The sequence below is a fragment of the Eulemur rufifrons genome, chromosome 17 (genome assembly GCF_041146395.1).
Source record: "Eulemur rufifrons isolate Redbay chromosome 17, OSU_ERuf_1, whole genome shotgun sequence".
NCBI lineage: Eukaryota > Metazoa > Chordata > Mammalia > Primates > Lemuridae > Eulemur > Eulemur rufifrons.
This window is the reverse complement of record NC_090999.1, coordinates 85,229,599-85,250,484: the sequence shown is the minus strand read 5'-3', so window position 1 is coordinate 85,250,484 and position 20,886 is coordinate 85,229,599. Positions and strand designations below refer to the sequence as shown.

General features: G+C 42.9%; 1 protein-coding gene across 1 annotated transcript; it reads right to left on the bottom strand.

The window, feature by feature from the left end:
* Positions 1 to 10,489: 10,489 nt before the first annotated feature.
* Positions 10,490 to 15,381, bottom strand: FAM170A (family with sequence similarity 170 member A). The gene is made up of 3 exons (XM_069492239.1): positions 15,151 to 15,381; positions 12,080 to 12,220; positions 10,490 to 11,259 (listed from the first exon to the last, which is right to left on the bottom strand). Exons 1-3 carry the CDS (start codon positions 15,215 to 15,217, stop codon positions 10,490 to 10,492), a joined length of 978 nt encoding a protein of 325 aa, XP_069348340.1. The 5' UTR covers positions 15,218 to 15,381.
* Positions 15,382 to 20,886: the final 5,505 nt, after the last annotated feature.

Below are 20,886 nucleotides of genomic sequence, written 5' to 3'. Positions count from 1 at the left end.
TAAAATAAACAGTGGGGTAAATATTTTAGGATACCAAGAGACTTAGGCCAGTCCATACATAAAAAAATATTGAAATGAATTCGTACAATCATACATCCCATCAATACATGAGTGGATTAATAAAATGTGGTATGTATATACCATGGAGTTCTACTCAGCCACAAAAAACAATGGTGATCTAGCATCTCTTGTTTATCCTGGATAGAGTTAGAACCCATTCTACTAAGTGAAGTATCACAAGAATGGAAAAACAAGCACCACATGTACTCACCATCAAATTGGTATTAACTGAGCAACACTTAAGTGCACATAAGGTAATAACATTCATCAGGTGTAATAACATTCATCAGATGGGAGTGGGGAGGAGGGGATGGGTCTATTCACACTTAATGGGTACAGTGCACACTGTCTGGGGGATGGACATGCTTGAAGCTCCGACTTGGGTGGGGCAAGGGCAATATATGTAACCTAAACATTTGTACCCCTGTCATATACTGAAATTTTTTAAAAAAAAGAAAAGAATTAAAAATTAAAATAAAAAAATAAAATAGAAAGAATAAGTAAATAAACAATGGGGTAAATATTTTAGGATACCAAGAGAATTAGGCTAGTCCATATATAAAAAAAATATTGAAATTAATTCATACAGACACACTGAATTCATTTTTCTTAATTTACAATTACTTCTTAAATGAGCAGATCTGAAACACAGCCACCACACACACACACACACACACACACACACACATACACACTTTGTTGGAGGAGACAGGGTCTTGAATAATGTATTAAGCAACCAGTTTTAAGGGGAGAGAGATTTTCTGGCTTTTTAATAACTTCTGAAGCAAAAATGGTTACCTGTGGTGTGGTCCAATTATAACTCCACTGCCACCCTTGAAGCAGGCCCTGCATGCTGAGCTGGCACAGCTTTGGACCAGAGAGATTTCCCTGAAAACATTTACAAGTACTACATGTCCCCCACTCCTCACACCTGTGACATACATTTCCTCAGGGGGTGCATTTCATCACTATCGTCATTAATTTAATCTTTTTTCTCAAGACAAGGAAAGAAGCCATTAAATATATAGGAAGTGTCCATGAAAAGGAATTTGATCTAAAGGCTCTAGAATTACCCTTTCATCCTCACAATGTTGGGGGACAAGAACAGGAGACGGTTCAGAGGACCAGGAGTCACAAAGCTGGAAATTCTGCCAGTGTGTTGGCCCTCACTGTTATATACTTCTAAGACTCTGCCCCAGAATTTCTTAAATTCTGTTTTTTCATCATTTGTTTTTCCATTCAGCTGTTACATGTGCCCTTTTCTATAGTGATAGCCCTTTCAGGCCCTGAGATAATTTAGAATCACACAAAGAAAGATCTGCCTTGCAGAATCTTAGAAGATTTCACTATTTTATGTTACTCTTAGCAAAAATAAGAGTCTGCTTAGATGTCAGCTTTTAGAGGGAGAAAAATAAAAAGAAAAACTTACTGTCCCACTTAGCCCCACTGACCTGCCTAATCCCATGTGGGTCACTGGCCCACACACAGAATTCGATCTAACTGTCCATGTATTAATAGCTTCTCAGTTAAATCCAATAGTTTCACTGCAACCCATTGCCCACAGAATATAGTCCAAACTTGTTAATACAGTCTACGGAGCCCTGCCTCCTGTCCCAGACACATCTGTCACTCTCTCCCTTGGATTTCACATCCCAGCCGTACTAAAGAACATGTATATTTTCATCTTAGGGATTCTTCACAGACTGTTCCCTCTGCCTGAAACTTTCTCCCTTCCCTCCATCTTTGCCTGGGAAGGCCCTGGAAAAGTCCTACTCACTCCGCAGATCTCCAATATCTCTTCCTCTGAGAATCTTTCCTGGATCCTCCATCCCCTAACCCACCACTAGGCTTAGTTGGTTGGCCCTCCTGTTTGTGCGCACAGTTTGTATGTACTTCAGCCATCTCCTGTATTGTAGTTGCCTATATATTTATCAGTCTCTCTGACTGAACTGTAAGCTCCTTAAAGACTGAGAATTTGTTCCTTTCACTGTTGTATCTCAAAACCCAGAATACAACCTAATACATGATAGCAGCTCAATAAATACCTATTAAATAAATGAATGAATGAATGACAAACTGACCAATCCCTGTGAAATTCCTCACTCCATGATCTGCAACCCAAATCACAGCCCAGTATTCCTGCTTGGCTTTCCTGGTACTGTGACATTTGTGAAATTCCAGCAACATCCTTCCCATTCCAGACAACTCTACCCCTGATAATTTGCTCTCCTTGGCTCTTGTTATACCAGTATTACCTAAATACCAGTCTTCTCCCACGATATCTGAAATCCCCTGAGCCAGTGTAGTAGCTTCCCCTCATGGTGCCATGAAAGAGAAAAAGACAGATGAAAATCCCTTTGCTCTCTTTGGGGAGCAGCACCATGTCTTCAAGGCCTAGGCCATTGTCAGCCCAGAAAATTCATGTCTTTTCTGTAGCCTCAGCCAAGCTTTTTTCCTGCAAGTGAGGGTCCAAAGAGTACATCAGAGAATTTTCTGGACCTCCATAGCTGTAAATAAACTCCACCTTTGAAACACCATCTAGACAGGACCAAATATAAGAGCCTGCACGGTGGTCTCCTCTGTGATCTGCCTTCTGGGAACTATGTGTAGTTTGTTGTTGTTTCCACAAACCATAAAAAGTGTTCTTAAAACTCAGGCCTTTAGCTGGTCCCCAGAAACAGCCAAGCTTGGGTCTGCATGTGCTCTCTGAGCAACTAGAGCCTGATCACACATCCAGCAGTACAACAGGACTGTTTCTGTCTATCTGGGGACCTGGAATCTTTCACATCACTCCAGTGAAATCTCCCAAGATTTTACCCATAAAAAGTAAGAGCTGTATTAATCCCAAGTTTCACTGGCCTCATCATCTCTTGTTGGTCACATGCAGCTATTTCCAGGAAGATTTCATTTTGTATTGAAAACATGGTTATAAGGATGAGAGTGACTTTGGGGCTCCCCCTTAGATATGAGCTTGCAGACTTCTGAGAGGTTCAGGGAAGGTCACCTCAGCTCAGGGAGGTGAAGTGGTTGCAGTCAAGAAATGACCATGGATTCTGAGATACATCCATAAAAGATTTCACATTATACCCAGAACTCCTCAAGCACCTTGTGACTTTCAGTGGTCAATATGTACCTGCCCTACGCTGCCTTTAGTGTGGTCCATCAATAAAAATTCTGGCAGCCTACCATGACACCCAAGTAAACTTTAATTTCAGATAAACAACAAATAATTGTTTTTAATGTAAGTATATCTTACGTAATATTGGGGACATATTTACACTAAAAATGTACTCTTTTTTCTGACATTCAATTCTAACTAAACATCCTGTATTTTATGAGTTGATTCTACTCATCAGAAATTGTGGAGGCTCTTCAGGATCAGATAAAGGGCCCAGAGAGGCCCCAGAGAATCCTTGACTTTTATTTATATGCTCTGAATGAGTAAGATGAATTTTCCATTCCAATGAAGGCAATAATGAAACATGTCCTCCTCAATTTTAGGGCTTTTTCTACTTGTCATTATCACTGCCTTTCTTATTTTAAAGAAATGTTTATTTTTTCCCAACCATACTAGCTCATCAAAAAGTATTTGAAAGTTCATTAGACAAAGGCAAAACAACATGAATCTGAAAAATGAAGGGAACCTCCTGCTGTTTAGTAAAAAAAGTACTAGGAAGGCTGAAAACTCCAAACTTAATAAGCAAAGCTCTCCAAGTTTATTTCCATCGCTTGATGTCCTCCCACACTCTGGAAATATTATTGCATCAGGAATGTAGAACTGCTAACCAAATTTAAGGCCTTATGATTCCACCAAATTGAGGATGCTACTGTATCGAGAAGTGAGCCGAGAAACTGTCCCAGGGACCACGGCAGTGTGCGGAGCTCTTCCAAAGGCCTGGAACCGAACCAGGAGAAGCTTTTGCGATGGGGCTCCACTCTTAGTTCTTGCAACTTTAAGTACCTTTTCATGTATCTTCATTTTTCTGTGACTATTTGGACTATACCCTAGACTTGACATTACATAAATTGCATACAAGAAGCTATTAAAAAAAAGAAGAAGAAGAAGAAGGGGGTTGGGAACCCTGAATCTATACTTCATAGTCTCTGGCTTGCCGTCATCCAGGTACTTAGGGTTTTTAAAAATAGTCACTTTAGTTAACCGGCTCCATATAAAAATCCCATGCTTGTCTTAAGAGATGTAAAAATCTAACATCTTTAAAGGTTTTAGCAGCAAAATCATCAAGTCTTCCAGATGGAAGCAATAGAGCAAAGTAATTAAAGGCATGAATTCTGGCTTGTTCTAACAGCGCAGAGGAGTCACTTGGCCTCTATGTATTTGTCTGTACTTATCTGCACTTATCTGTCACTTGCAGTCAGTAATTACACTTATTCCAGGGGATATTGTGAAAATTACATATGATAATTATATATAAAGCAGTTATAAGAGTGCCTGACACACAGTAAACATTCAGCAGATATTAACTATTACCTACTGGAAATATTTCTCCATGAAAAGGACTTTTTTATCAGTGGATGACTCAATGGGAGAGAGTGAATCATAGAATTACAGCATTTTGGAGGTGACCTATTTCATATTCTATGTGAAAAAAGAAAACTGTGTGTGTATAGAAAAACTTCTGAAAGTTTGCATAGCAAATGGTTAACATGTTAACTTTGAGGACTGGAATAAATTGGGGAAGAAATGAGGAAAAAAAATCTTTCACTCCATTTCTAAATCATTTGAGTTTTTACATTGAGTCTTTTAATATATTATTTGTATAATTTTTTACAACGTGGCAGGATAAACATTCTGAAGTGTTTCTGACATGTCTGTGTTGTTATTTTGGCATTAGCAGTATTTCTTTCTATCTCTGGATCTACCCCATTGAGTCAGCGGGCTATTCTGCAGTAAAGAGATGATATTAATAGAACAGAAACGAAGGGAGAGAAAAGGAGTCTGGACGATGGGAACAACTCACAAAGACACTATTTTTAAGAATGGCTGAGGCAAATGTCCGACCCTTGTGATTAAAGGAATTCCCTTGGCTGAGGATAAAGGGAGGTCAGAGGGGCTGCACAAGGGAACCCACCAGAAGGAGACACACACACAAGTGCACAGTGAGCATCCTGAGACCACTCTGCCTGCCTCCAGGCAAGCGTGCATCTCCAGTAGCCTGCCCCGCACCCCTGCCTCCCCAGCGAGAGTCGTCCCCAGGGGTGCCCCAACCAACTTGTTCTGCACCACTATGCCCCACACTCACAAGCCCCTGAGTTGTGGGTGGTCCCAACACCTCAAGGGGTGGTGGTGATGTGGAGCGGGAGCCCCTGCACCTGCACTTGGTGGGAACAAACAGAAGCAGCTCAGAACTCCCCCAGGACAGAGGTTTTCTCCATATGGAATAGCCTGGATCGAAGAACCTTATCTGCCAGGTGCACCTCATTGATCTTGGAATTTCGTAGTATTTGATATAACTACAGTGTACAGCAACCTCAGGTATGAACACATTCTTCAGCCACTCCCTATATGCTCCAGGCTAGTATGGTCAGGTCCCAGCTGAACTCGGGACTGCAGGAAAAGAACAAAGTTCCCAGATGGTTCCAGGAGTTATGTCCACGTTTCCTTAGACCAGAGACGGCTCATCCTATGATATGATAATGGCATCTGCCCCATGAAGTCATTCTGCAGACTAATTAAACAATCCATACAAATGCTTAGAAGAGTGTCTGGCTCATGGCAAGTTCTCAGTAATACTTAGCTCATTTTATTGTTGTATTTTACTCCTTATGAGACAGGTTTAAAGATTAAATTCTCATGACCCCTAACAAAAAGTATACTAGTTTTTCTATCAACAATGATTCTGGCTCTAGGCTTAATGAGCCATCAAAACTACTGCTAAACAATAAGGGGCTTTACAGTTTTGAAAAAGTAGAATACCTTGCAGAAGGAAGGGCCTGGCCAAGAGACTAGGACAAATATTGCCCAGGATTAAAAGAGAGGGATCTGGGGACCCAGAGCAGCAGGGGACCCGGGTCAGATTCTTGGCAGCACTGTGATGAGGCCGGGACATTTCAGAGTGGAATGTCAACTGAGAAACATAAGAAGACAACCCCAGGCCTCTGCACTCCAGGTTTCTCCAAAAAGCATGCCAGAAACAGCAGGAATCTGTCAAGTCTGATGCAGCTTTTGCAGGCAGGGGTATGGGAGTCTCCACTGAACCTGTATGGAAAAGTAGCTGGAGATCAAAGGGCCCTTTCAGCTTCGTCCCACCCCAGTATACCACAACCCCCCTACACACACACACACACACAGAGAAAGAGACCCCTTGGCACAGATTACAGACATAGAAACTTCACAATGTGTAGCATTCTTCATAGTTGGTGAAATGGGATCATTCCCTAATTTTACCTTAAGTGCAATTTCCTTCCAATTTAGGGATTTTTATTGTTGTTGCTCTATTTAAGTGGATTTTAGAACACATTTATCCCATGATTTTTGCCTAAATCATCTTAACTAGCGGTGAATTCAAAGCTCAGCTTAGGAAATTGTCCAAGGAGTCTAATTCGCTGGGAAATATTCTCGGTATGAGCTTTGTTCCTGGAAGGTTTGGAACTCCACTGTGGGTCTCCATGGGGCCCTGCCTTAGAAGGTTGTCAGACAGGGAAGCATTCATAATTGCAAGAACACCAATAAGGTTACCTCTTTTTGACAATGTAACGTCCTATAATTTTCAAGGAATAAAAGGCTTGTGAGGAAATTAGAAGATTCAAAGTTTACTGAAATAGCGAAAAGGAGTCAGAGTGGGAGGGAGACAAGCAAAGGACTTTGAAAGATAGAAAGAGTTTGCCAAAGAAGAGAGCAAAAAGAAAGATTCCTAATGGGTTAACCTACAGAGTTAAGAAGAATTCCTCATGTGCAAATACTATGACATAAAGTAGATAGAATTTATCAGAAGTTTCTGAGAATATGGTAAGAATCATGATCATCAAATTATGAATTCCCTACAATGGCATTTCAGGGGGACACTGAGGAGGAGGGCAGTAAATGCTTATAAGACTAGAGTAACAAGTAGAAAGTGGTTTCAGGGGAAGATCAGTCTGGCAGAGCATGTAGCAGGCGTGGAGAAACCAAGGAGACATTATGAACAAACAGGGTTGTTTGTTCCCACTTCACATGTTCCCACTTCTCTCCATAAGATTTAAACTTCTTATGATTCCTATCATTTAAGAATACAACCCTTTCCAGTTCTGGGAGGCTTGAATGACTCTAGTAAAATGCCAACATAAGTGAAAACTTAATAGCTTTCCACCTGCAGCACCTGTGCAGATAAATTGTACCAGGCTTCAAACAATTTGAAGAGCTTCATATGTTATATATGGAATGGGTGGTCCAGTCAGTGTTCATTTGCTGAACGGCTTCTGTAACTACTTCCTGCAACACTCTCAGTCCTACCTACAGGCTCTCATGTTTCTCCTCTTCATGCTTTACAGCTGCGGTTCCCAAACCGGTCTGTGGCCTGTTAGGAACCAGGCCACACAGCAGGAGGTGGGGTAGGGGACTACTGAGTGAAGATTCATCTGTATTTATAGCCTTTCCCTTTGCTCACATCACTGCATAAGCTCTGCCTCCTGTCAGATCAGCAGCAGCATTACATTCTCATAGGAGCTGCAAACTCTACTGTAAACTGTGCAGGGAGGGATCTAGGTTGCACCCTCCTTATGCCAATCTAGTGCCTGATGATCTGAGGTGGAGCTGAGGCAATGATGCTAGCACTGGGGAGCAGCTGCAAATACAGATTATCACTAGCAGAGAGGTTTGACTGCACAATAAATGTAATGAGCTTGAATCATCCCAAAACCATTCTCTCCCCCAAGTCCATGGAAAAAAATTGTCTTCCATGAAACCAGGCCCTGCTGCCAAGAAGGTTGGGGACCACTGCTTTACAGGGAAGCCTTCACCCAGGCAGGAATAGCAATAGAACTCTTATCTCTATAAACAATACTCTACCGATTTATGTGGAACAAATCCTAGGTGTCTGAAGCAGTCGATGCAAGAGAAAAGTCAAAAAACCTTCCAAGGAAAGGAGAGGAAATGGTGTAGACTTAGGAAAAGAAGAGGAAAGAGCTATTATCATTCCATTCCTGGTGGGCTCAGCACCAGGTGAAAAGGGCCAAAGGTGGAGACTGCAGGGTGCAGCAGTTGTTGCAGAGTGAGTGGAATCCCCGAGGGCGATGTGAGGACAGAAGGATCAGACGAGCCTCAAATTCTGAATTCTTTGGGATGACAGTTAAATGAGGCACTAGGGATCCTGAGACAAGAGATGTGGATATGCGGATTATATCCCAGATGGCAAGGCTAGGATGTGACCAGTGTGGAAACTGGCTTATTATTATTGAAATAATAATAAGATCTGGTCCCACCAGATCACTGGGACCATTATTGATTCAATAAAGCCCCATGGAATATCCCTTCCAGGTTCTCAAAAAATCCATTAGATATGTTCTGCTTAAATTGACAAACTCTCTGAACTTCAAGTTATTCCCTTCTAACTCCATCAGTCCTCTAAGGCCTGGCTTTGCCCCTATTCAGATTAGGGAGACACATTACTGCCCCCTCACCTTTAAAAGGCCATGGAAAACCTCATGCATCAGAATCAGTCTTCAGTGCCTTCTAGATACCTTTAACTCCAGAGGGTGGTAGCAGAGGTGTGAGGATGAAGTTCAGAGATAAGAGGGCCAAAACCTTGAGAGGTCAGAATAAGAATTTATTTGAAAATTGAAATATTAATGTGAGAACTGGAAGTACCAGAGCTCATTGGCTCAAACTTCTAATGTAGCAGTTTCTTCCCCAAATTCTTGATCGTGGTCACCTGGCCTCCTTGTGAGTGCTATGACGGAGTCTCACCATCTCAGGAGGAACCTGCTCCATGGACAGCTCCAAGACAGAGAAATGTTCCCACTGTCCAGTGTTTCCTTGTGATGTCACAACTAGCAGTCCCTCCTCCAGGCCAGACCTGGGGAGACATGCAGGCCACCCTCTGGGCCTCTGCAACTTCCTTTCTCCGGCCAAGGAGGCAAGCAGGCTCAGCACTTGCAGCCATGACCCCATGGACATGGTTTCCATGGAGCTTGCCACTTCCTAATCGCTTCATCTGAACTCAGTGGGGTTTGTCATGGTCTCGTGTAAAACATGGTATCCAGCCTTGGAAAAATCATCACATAGAATCCTAATCAATCCCGGGAGCTTCAGTATTGCTGCCTCTGGAAAAATCTGGTAGATACCTTTAGTACGATGTGAAACCTCATTCACAAACCACTAGAGAGACAAAAGTAGATGAAAAGATAGATAGATTAATTTGTTAATTAAATAATGTATCCAGGCAAAGTTTGGAAAACAGCCTTTATTGCATATGATGTTTGTATATTAGCCTGAGTGCTGGTCCCTTCATCCTTCATACCCCTGGCGTTCTGTCTGTGTCTCCGTGGTCCTTTCTTCTCCCTAGAAGTGAGAAAACAAATGAGGCAGAAGAGGAAAAGACAAGAAACTATATAAGCTCTGCTAGTCAGAGTCACCCTTCCCCTTTATCTCAAAGCTCAGAGCCATGCACGCCACAGTGTGCTTGTTTCCAGATCCGTTGCAGCAAAATGACAGTTCTAGAACATTTCCAGGTCTCTTGGGACCTCACTTCCATGTTGCTCCTTCTTCAAATTTCCCTTTTCCCCAGAGGGCTATGTCCATGGGCTCAGATTCCAGCTCGGGCCAACAGCTCTCAGACCCCAAACCTCTGACCTTGCTGGACCCCCTGTCCTTTCTTCAGGCCAGTCTTGGCCCTTAAGCTCATGCTGAGCTCTCTCTGCCTAGAAGGGCTGCAGTATTTCCTCTTAAGGTTGAGAACAATTGTGGAGATTCTGAGAAAGTTCCCAGTAAAACTCTCCACCTTCTCATTTATTGACGTAGAGGTGAACTCCCCTAGAAGCACTGGCTACTCCCCAAGGGGAGGCAGCTGCAGAGCTGCCACTAACCCAGCACATCCCTGCAGCCCCTCCCTTGGATTCCCCGGGGCCCTTGCACAGCGGGCTCAGAACACTGCAAGCCCAGGCCCTACCTCTCCCAAGAGAAGGCCACACCCTCTTCCAGAATCTTCTGGCCCATGAATCTCAGTTGCTGTGTGAAAACCAAAACAGAGAAAGACACTTCTTAGTTAATAAGGAAAGGAGCTCTGTTAGCTCTTAGAAATTCTCAGGCAAATCCCACGTTACAACCATGACTTTATTAGATGCCTGGGCAAGAAGCAGGGGCCCGGTTATCCCCTCTTCCATCTTCCCTGGTCCAGCAAATCCCCCATCTCTCCCTTACAGAGGCCTGAGCCTGGACCGGAGAGACAGTACTAGCTCAGACAAGGCATAGCTCCCTCAGCACCCCAGCCCTTGCTCACCTCCTGTCCTTTGGAGAATGAAACACACAGCCTGGACATTGGCTCCAGGGTCTCCGCGGGCCAAGGTCTTCCCTTGTGGGCTGCTCCCCCTCATTCTCCTTTTCTTCTTGCTTCTTTTCCTCCTCCTCGCTCTCGTCCTCTTCCTCCTCCTGGGTGCTCTCGGATTCCACGTTGCCCGTCAGCTGAGCCATGGTGAGGTGGAAGACGTGGCAGCTAAAGCCCTCCCTGATCCCATACTGCACGTGCTCCTGCAGGAGCTCCATGGTGGCGAAGACCCGGCAGCAGGCCATGCACCTGAAGCCGTTCTCCATGGTCACCAGCCAGTCAGGCGTCCTGGCCCTCGGTCTCTCCTCAACGGCCGGTGACCCTGGCAGGCTGTCTGACTCTGCCCTCTCCTCATGCTCTTTCTCCTCCCCACTGGGCTCACTGTCAGACAGGAGGTTTCTTGTGGACACATCAGAGGGGGGAGTTCCTACCCGCACGTCCTCAGGAAGGGTCACTTCTTCCATCCTCGGCTGCTTTTCCAGTGACTCTGAGGTTTCCTCTGTCTCCCAGGAGACAGCCACACCTTTTTGCATTTGTACCTGCATGTAGTATATTTTCATGCCCCTTCCCTCTTTGTTTATACACAGGGAGGACACGCAGGTCTTATAGGATGAACAGAATGACAAGGAGACATGTGAGTGGGGCAGAGTCTCCCCTTGTTCCTGAACCTGTGCTAGGGGTGATCTAGGTTGGGGACTGTCTTGATGTAATTTCCGGATTCCTGGGAAAGAAAATTAGAAACATGAGAACATGCATGGGGCCTGTCAAAAGCTGAGGGCATGTAAATTGAATCCGTGTGGTGTGGAAGGACTGTGGTGTGACGCAGTTGTGTGAGGAGCTTGGCGGTTGTTGTGCATGTTGTGGGAGAGTGGATCTGGTGTCTTTGCGTGTGTAGGGATGCTGGCGGGGTGTGTGTGCTATGAGGCTGTGAGCTTGTGACCTTGCTGGTGTGTTATTTGTGGACTGTGGGAGGTGGTGTGGGAGAACGGCATTGTAAGTCCTGTGTTTGGGTTATGTGTGTGTGCTGAGAATGTATCAGTGTGGAGCGTGGCTGTATGTGTGAGGTGTGTGCCTGAGCTGGGTGGTCCCACTGCAGTATTGGAGGCCTGTGATGCAGAACTCTGTCCTTCTCTGGAAGGTAAAGACAAAAGCAAAGCTCACATAGCTCCTCTGAAGGTGCTTAATCTGGCCCCTTGGCCCTACTCCCCAAGTCCAGACCTTTCTGGCCCCTACTCCCTGATTGCCCATCATAATCATGCTCTCCCACACTGAGCTCATATACACATGGTCTAAGAGCTCTGTCACCCTGCTAGGGCTTCTCTGCAGATCCCTGACCACCTCCAACTTCCCTGGGTTTCCTCTCAGCTTCATGGTTGGATCTATATGCCTCCTGCCCCTCACCCAAGGAGTCTCACTCCAAAGAGTCTCACATCTCCCATGTCAAAGAATCTCATACCCAAGGAGCCCCAAACCAAAGAGTCTCACACCCAAAGAGTCTCACTCCAAAGGAGCTCCACATCCAAGGAGCCCTGCAGCCTTACCCGCATGGATGAGCTTGTGTGGAGAGGAAACACAAGAGAAGTATTCAGAGGTAGAGGAGAACTCCCCTACTCCTAGGCTCCAGGCTTTGGCCACTCCAGTGCATCCAGGCTGAGGGGCATCCTCTTGCAACTTCGAGATTCCTGAGGAAAATATGAAAGGCACAGAGACATGGTGGGTTGGGCATGCTTATGCAACATCTATCCATTCAACAAGTATTAATATTTACTGAGTTTCTGACATATGTCAGGTGTGGTGAATACACATGTCTCAGAGGCTGGCTCCTGGTGGATACTCCAGTATTTACTTACTGTCAACAGTTATTTTGTTAGTGTCTTGTTAGGAATGTAGACCTGTGTGGTTATTGTGAATATGTCTGAAGTGATATGTGTCAGTAGCATTTGATAAGTGTGTGGTCAGTATGATGAATATAGTGGAAACTTGAATGTCTGTGTCTGTGGAGAGTTTGTGTGCATGGTTTGTGTTCACAACTTGGGAATTTTTCAGTATGCAACTTTGCCTGATTACATGGTGTGACTTATGTTTATGGTGTATATTCATTCATTTATTTGGCAATATTTCATGAATAGTTACCATGTATCAGGCACTATTACACTATCCCAGGCTCTGGAAATGCTGAACAAAACAAAGGTCCTTCTTCTAATTGGACCTTCCATTCTAGTAGGGGAAGACAGACATTAAATATAAATAAGTAAGTATATAATATGTCAATTCACAAATCTATAATGGTCAACAGATTTAGCAAATAAAAACACGTGACACCCAGTTAAATTTGAATTTCATATAAATCACAAATAATGTTTTAGTGTAAGTATGTCCCATGCAATATTTAAGTCCTACCGCATAGACCAATAGGACAAAATAGAGAATCCATAAAGAAAGCCATAAAGTTACAACCAACTGATTTATGACAAAACAGACAAAAACATACACTGGGGAAAGGATGCCCCCTCACACACACACCATGGAGTACTACTTAGCCATAAAAAGGAATGAAATAATGTCTTTTGCAGCAACTTGGATGGAAATGGAGACCATTACCCTAAGTGAAGTATCTCAGCAATGGAAAAACAAACACCACATGTTCTCATTCATAAGTGGGAGCTAAATGAGGAGTATATATGGTTATAAAGTGGTATCATAGATTTTGGAAACTAAGAAGCAGGGGTGGGAGGGAGTTGAAGGAGAAACATCTACCTATCAGGTACAATATACACTAGTTTGGTAACAGGTATACTAAAAGCCCTAACTTCAGCTTATACAATTCATCCATATAACAAAACAGCCTTGTACTCCTAAATATATTTAAATAAAATATATATCTTTGAGTCATACTTATTTTTAGTGTATGGTTCATATAGTAGGTGGAATATACTCATACTAAAAAATCATTTGTGGTGTATTGGAAGTTCATGTTTAACTGGACATCCTGTATTTTATCTGGCAGCTATAATAAGGGCTGTGGTGGTGAATCTGCGCTTTTCTGTGGTTTGTGTAAAGTGGGCCTGACATTGCTACACAATGTGCTACAGGTGTGGCACATAGGACATGTGACTGGTTCTTACAGAAGTATTTAGAGATAGTTTAAGACAGCTGTGTTTGTGTGAGAGTTAAGGAGAAACGCCCATGAAATCTCCAGAGTTGGATGTGGGAAGAGAGGACCGTCACGCCGTGGGGTGGATGTGCGTGTGGTAGAGGAGTGGTGCGTGTACATGTAGCTACATGCACTGCGTGTGATTGAATAAAGCAGTCGCGTGTGGAAGTGTGTGACTCTTTTCTGTATTAGAGTACACACGGCTATGTGAGTGACTATCTCATGGAAGACCCTTGACAAGAATTCTGTATACCTGGTTACCTATGCTGAGTGTTGCCCGGGTCTAGGCCTGGTGTCAGGAACTTCACCCCACAGACTTCACATCTGGGGACCACTCCGGCCCACCATCCCCACTGCTCCCCCTCCTAACACACATGCACACACACAGATAAAACATTGTGAAGTGTAAGGGGTGATGCAGGAGAGGAAAACCATTGCCTCCCCCTTCCTGTCCCAGCCCCCTGCCTGGAAACCTGCCCACTCTCCACTCCCCCACTCCTAGGGCTCAGCCTATGGTCTTCATGACCCTGGGCCTCACGGAAGCTGATGGCCTCTAATTCAAGTAACAGCCTCTGACTAGATCTCTGGAGCAGGCTCCATCCTGCCCCACCTCCTACATGTGACCACCCCCTTTTCAGGGCAAGCTACTTGTTTACATTGAAAGCAAACAAGAAATAAAAGTCAAGACGATCAACATGTGCAGTTATCACACAGCCAGGGAAGGAAACTGCCAGCTGTCAGTGTAGTGTTCCCTGTTTCCCCAGGGTCCTACCAACATTTCTCACCCCATCCTTCACAGTCTCGGTATGTGAGACGCTTTCCCTCCCTTCATTTCCTCTGGAAAGCCCCACACCTCTGGGTTCACAAACTCCAATTGATCAATGGTAAATTCTTCCTGCAGAAGGAATAAAATCTCCATGGTTTCAGTATGACTCCATCCCTAGACAAATTCTTAATCTACTTTCTAACAAACATTTCCCTTCTCAAGATATTTTTCAAGACGGTCTTTAACTCATCGGGCTACTCTCCTCTTTGCCAAAAGGGACAATCACTCATAGATTTCTATCCGCACCCCTCATAACTCCCACTCAGTGACCCCAGGGAAGAGCAAACAGAGAGAGTAAGAGAGAACAAGGAGACTGAGAAGAGCTGCATCGCTGGGCCTGCGTAATTGGGACCCCGGCCTGCCAGGAGCCTGGCATAGCTCTGGGTGTCAGCAGTCCCAGGAGAGGAGTTCTCGGACCAGCAGGGCTGACTTTCTGTCTGCCAGGGGCCTCTGGACTTCAAGTGCCGTCTCTCATCCCCGCTACCCTCGAGATGCCTATGGCAGCGTCAGCCAATGCCGGGTCTCTCCCTCCCTACTTCACAGGTGGCACGTGCTCCTCAACCCCTCCTTCCTAAAGAAGGCTCAGGCTGCCCAGCGACCCTTGTGCCCCACACAAGTTCCCCAGCACATACCTCCTCCCTTCTCAGGTTCCTGGGACTCTTCGTTTTCCAGATGTTTCCTCTTCTGTCGCCGTTTCATAGTATCAGCTAGAAGAGTCCCTAGAAGATTCTTAATGTCCAGTTTTCCCTTTTCCCTACAGGTTGGCCCTTCCCGGCTCTCAGGAAATCGTTAAAATGATTCAAGACGAATAAAAGTAGTCGAGTCTCCCAAATGGCTAAAGAACTCAGACCACTTAGCGAACCAGCAGCACGGCCCAGTGCTCACCACACTGCAGGGCTGTTAAGGTTCAAAGGTCACCAAGCCCACAACAGGATTCTCTGACCTCAATGATGACCTCAGAGCATTCTGTGGACTTAGGTCCAACACAGCCTCTGCAACGGCAGAGACCTTGTTTTCGAGAACAATTCCTTTTTCCCAATGGAACCTCTCTAATGAATTCAACTCTTTCAAATGTGGCAGAATATTTTGAGATGTTAACATGTTTCTGTTTAATTCTTTTTTTCTTTCTTCCTCTATGTCACTCTTTCCCTTCTGCACTCAGGCAGGTAACAGGCTCTGTGTTCATTGCTCACAGGAGGGGTATGGCAGGGCTGAAAGCAAAAATAGCAGGCTGATCATCTTGACTTTTGTTTCTAAAATCCCAAACTCCACAGGAAAGAGGAAACTTGAGCAGAATGTAAGCAGGATTTTTAAGATAAACCATGCCCTTCTTACCCTACTACAGTACTGAGAGGTGCTGATTAGGTCAGAGAGAGAGAGAGAGATCTGTAAACCGCGGAAGCGAGGAGCCCTATAAAGTGTGGCTGGAGAGGTAGATGTGGCAAAAACTCCAAGAGGAGATGGCTGTAGAGTGCATACAAGCAGAATCACGGCCACCTGTCCCATGCATGGCACAGGAGCCACGAAACATCAAGTAGCCATGGTGACCAAGCTGATGGACATCTAACTACAGCTGTGTGCCCCAAAGCCAGTGACCATGCTCTCACCTGATCCTCAAAACCTTGGTCCTGTATGAGTTCTAAATACGGGTGAGTGGAAGTCCAAACAGGACATCAGCAGGACCAAGGCTTAAATTACAAATTAAGTGGAGTTATACCAAAAAAAAATTCCATGCTATTTCTTGCACATCTCTGCTCATGGGCTGAAATTTATACCAGTTATAAGTGGCAACCCATCTGGATCTCCCTGATTCCAATCTAAAATTAGAGACACCTCATTCTGAGGCAGTGGCCCCAATCCAGGGGGAATATTGGTGTACAAGAATGAGGTGGACTCCCAGAAGTCGCTGCTGACATTAGCAATGCCCAGTGGACTAAGGTGGGCCCAACTTGAAAACAGTATTGTAGAATGTCTTAAAGTCCTCAGATAGAAGGAGAATGGACATAGAGCAAATGTAACCTTGTGAAAATTTGCTGATGAGGTTAAAATATTCCAATTTCCTAGAGAATTTCTAAAAAAGAAGGGACAAAGAGCATGTTTTATTAATTTCATGCTAGAAATTTTCAACATACACAAAGTAGAGAGAACTGCATATTAGGAGCACAGCTCCATGTACCCATCACCCAGTTTCAACAATTATCAATATTCTGCCATTCTTGTTCAATCCACGCCCCCACCCCCCACACACACACATTTTTAGTCGTTTGTTCATCCCTTTTAGTTTAGGTGTTTCAGGGAAGGGGGAGTGGAGTGCTGAAGTTTTAAGCAAATCTCAGACATCATGTCATTTCTTCTTGAATGCAACAGTATGCATTTCCAAAGATAAGAACCTTTTTGACATAACAGAAATACCATTATCTCACCAAACTTAACCATAATTTCTTTATATCATTTAACAACCAAGTCATACTCAATTTCCTTCAAATATGTTAAAATATCTTTTTACAACTAACTACATCATTGAAATCAAGATCCAAACAAGGTCCACACATGGCAATTCGTCGATGAATCATTTAGTCTACAGCATTTTTCCCTCCTTTTTTATGGCACTTATTAGTTGAAAAAACTAAGTGATTTCTCCCATAGAACTTTCCACAGTTTGGAAATGGTTGATTGTATTTTTGTGTTGTCATTTAAAATGTTCTCCTATTAGCTGTATTGCCCTGTAAACAGGTGATTAGATCTAGAGAGCTGATTAGGTTTAGATGCAACTTCTCGTTATTGCAGTATTATTTTATAGGTAGTGTACCTCCTGTTGGATCACACAGAAGGCACACAAAGTTGTCTCATTTTTATTGGTGTTAAAACTGATCAGTGGGTTCAGGTGCTGTCAGCTTGATCATTCCATTGTAATGTTCCCATCATCCTTTTAGAAAATAACATTGGCAACTATTAATGATTATTATCCATTACAAGTTAAAATTTCATTAGGAGTCTTAATTCTATCATTCCAAGGAGGATGGTTCTTAAGGCATTTTTCTTAGACCCTGAATTTCTGAAAAAACTGAACCTCTCTCCAGAAAAGGAAGACGATTCCAATGGCACAAGATCAGGCTCTCTAAACTAGGACCAATGGAGTTTGTCACAGAAAGTCAAAGCCAACTTAGGACACACTTCAGCCATTCCTTCATTTCTTCATTCACTCTTCATTCTTCGTCCATTCACTCTGCAGTAAATATTTATTGAATGCCTACTACATGCCAGACACTCTAGGCGCTACAGGTGAACATCTAAGAAAAAAACAAATAAAAATATTTATCTTCATTCTAGAGGGAGAAGACAGACAATTTTTTACAAATGAGTAAAATATGTAGCAGGTTAGATATGGATAAGTACCATGCAGAAAAATAAAACAAGAAACTGGGTTTGGGACTATAGGAAGTGGGGGCATTTCTGTGTTAAATAGGAGGTCATGGAAGTCTTCACTAACAAGGCCCTGTTTCAGCAAAGACCTGAGTGTAGTAAGGAGGTTTATAGCCAAGGTAACATCTTCCAGGCAAAAGAAAGAAGCTGGAGTCCTGTCTCAGGGGTTGCTTGGCTTGTCTGAATATCGGGGAGGCAGCCAGTGTGGCCGGAGCCAAAGGAGGGAAAGAGCAGTAAAAGACGAGGTCAGAGAGCTCATGGGAGGCCAGATCACAGAGTGCCTCATGGGCTATTGTCAAGACTCTGGCTTTCACTCTGTAACAAGAAAAGCTTGGAGAGTTTTGAGTAAGAAATTATATTTTAAAATATCACTCTGGTTACTCTGTTGAGAATAGACTGTTAGGAGACAAAGGCAGAGTCAGGGAGAACAGTGGGTCAATTGCAATAATCCAGGAGAGAAATAAGAGCGGTTCGGATCACAACATTAGTTGTGAAAATAATGGCTAATGACCATCCTCTGTGCATATTTGGAAGGAAGAAACAACAGGATTTGCTGACAAATTAGATGTTCTCCAGGAACTAGGCTTCTGGACTCCTTTTATCTGGTACCCCACCAGATGAGCCCGAGCTAAGTCTGGCCCTGAGGTGGTGGCCTGGAAAACATGTGGAGACACCGTAGATCGGAGAAGGGGCGTAGACTCTGATAGCAGGCAAAGATGCCTGCTTGGTCCTCCCTCTCCCTTCCCTCTGCTCCTCCCTTTGACTCCCTCAACCACCAATTTTGCCACCAAAACTCCTTATGATCTTTGAAGGGTCTGGATAAAGTGTCCACCAGGCAGCCAAGTACTCCTCAGGAGTAGGAGTCACAGTCCTAGAAGATACCCCAAACTGTTAACACTCCTTACCTCTGGGTCAAGGAGGAGGATGAGAGGAACAGGTGGAGAGGACAAGGAGAGAAGATTTTATTCTTTATACTTCATCCTCTGAATTGTTAGAATTTTATAACAAGAATGTATCAATATATAACTTGTGTAATTAAAAATGCACACATGTTAAAAACAAACCATGAAGTCTTCCATTCCCAGGACATTGACAATATCAATAATGAAACAGACAATGAAACAGATGATGAACAGACAATGAAACAGAAGACATCCCTACAGATCCTGCAGACATCCAAAAGATAACAAAGGAATCCTACAAACAACCTTACACACATGAATTTGACAACATAGAGGAAATCAACCAATTCCTCTAAAAATGCAAACTATCACAACTCACCCAATATGAAATAGATAAATTTCCTAGCCCTATAACTGTATAATTAAATTCATAACTCTGTAACTCTGATTAAATTTATAATTGCTAAACCTTCAAAACAGAAACTTCCTTAACCATGTAGTTTCACTGGAGAATTCTGCCAAATGTTTAAAGAAGAATTAACACCAATTCTACACAATTTCTTTCAGAAAATAAGAGAGAAGTCTTCTCAATTCATTTTATGATGTTAATAATACCCTGATGCCAAAGCTAGACGAGGATAGTACAAAAAAGAAAACTACATACCAATACCAATTTTCCTCATGAATATACATGCCAAAATCCTTAACAAAATATTAGAAAATAAAATTCAGCAATATATAAGAAAAAAAATTACATGCCATGACCAAGTAGAATCTATGCCAAGGATACAACACTGATTCAATATTTGAAAATCAATCAATATAATCCATTATATTCATAAGCTAAAAAACAAAAATCACATGATCATATCAATTGATACCAAAAAAAGCATTTTAAGGTGGTGCATACCTGTAGTCCCAGCTAAACAGAGGCCGAGGCAAGAGGATCACTTGAGCCCAGGGAGTTCAAGACCAGCAGCCTGGGCAACATAGTGAGACCCCATATCAAAAAAAACAAAAATTCATTCTGATAAAAACTCTTATAAAAATAGGAATAGAGGGGAACTTTCAGAACTCAATAAAGAGAATCTACATAAAACCTACAGCTTGCATTATAGTTAATGCTAAAAGTATGAACATTTTCTCCCTAAGAATAGGAACACAGTAAAGCTGTCTGCTTTCACAGCTCTTAATAATAACACTCTTAGCATAAAGCTGGAAGTTCTAGCCAGTGCAATAGGGCACAAAAAGAAAATAAAAGTCATACAAATCAGAAAGAAATAAAGAAAAACTTCCTATTTCCAGATGACATGATTGTGCAGGAAATCCCAGAGAATCTACAAGAAGAAGAAGAGGAGGAAGAGGAGGAGGAGGAGGAGGAAAGAAAGGGAGAAAGGGAAGGGAAGAAAGAAAGAGGGAAGAGAGGGAGGGGGAAGGAAGGAAGTAAAGGGGGGAAGAGAGAGAGAAAAGAAAGAGAAAGAAGGAAAGAAAGGAAAGGAAGACAGAAAGAAAGGAGGAAGGGAGGGAGGGAGGGAGGAAAGAAAACTCCTATAACTAATACGAATTCAGACCTTTCTGAATTCAGAAAGGTCGCAGAGTAGTAGATAGAATCGTAATTATATTTCTACATATCACCGATGGACACATGAATGCCAAAATTAAAACAATATCACTTACAATTGCTCAAAAAATGAAATACTTAGGTATAAATCTAACAAATTGTTTATAATACTTGCATGCTGAAAAGTACAAAACACTAAAGAAATAAATCAGAGAAGACCCAAGAGACATTCCTTGTTCATGGATTGGAGAATTCAACATAATAAAGATGCAGTTCTCCACAAATTAATATACAGGTTTAGTGCAATTACTACCAAATCCCAGAAAGGCTTTGTAGATATAAGATTATTCTAAAATTTATGTGAAAAGGCAAAGGAACTAAAATAGATAAAGCAATTTTGAAAAGAAGAATAAAGTGGGAGGAATTACTCTATCCTGTTTCAAGACATTATTTACTACAATAATCAAGACTGTGTGGTATTG

Bases quoted from the DNA above. Each gene is read 5' to 3' on its own strand.
- FAM170A (XM_069492239.1), bottom strand. From the start codon at position 15,217: ATGAAACGGCGACAGAAGAGGAAACATCTGGAAAACGAAGAGTCCCAG. The intron at 12,221-15,150 runs GTATGTGCTGGG...TATTTTCCTCAG, and splicing joins GGAACCTGAGAAGGGAGGAG to GAATCTCGAAGTTGCAAGAG. The intron at 11,260-12,079 runs GTAAGGCTGCAG...TTTCTTTCCCAG, and splicing joins ACACAAGCTCATCCATGCGG to GAATCCGGAAATTACATCAA.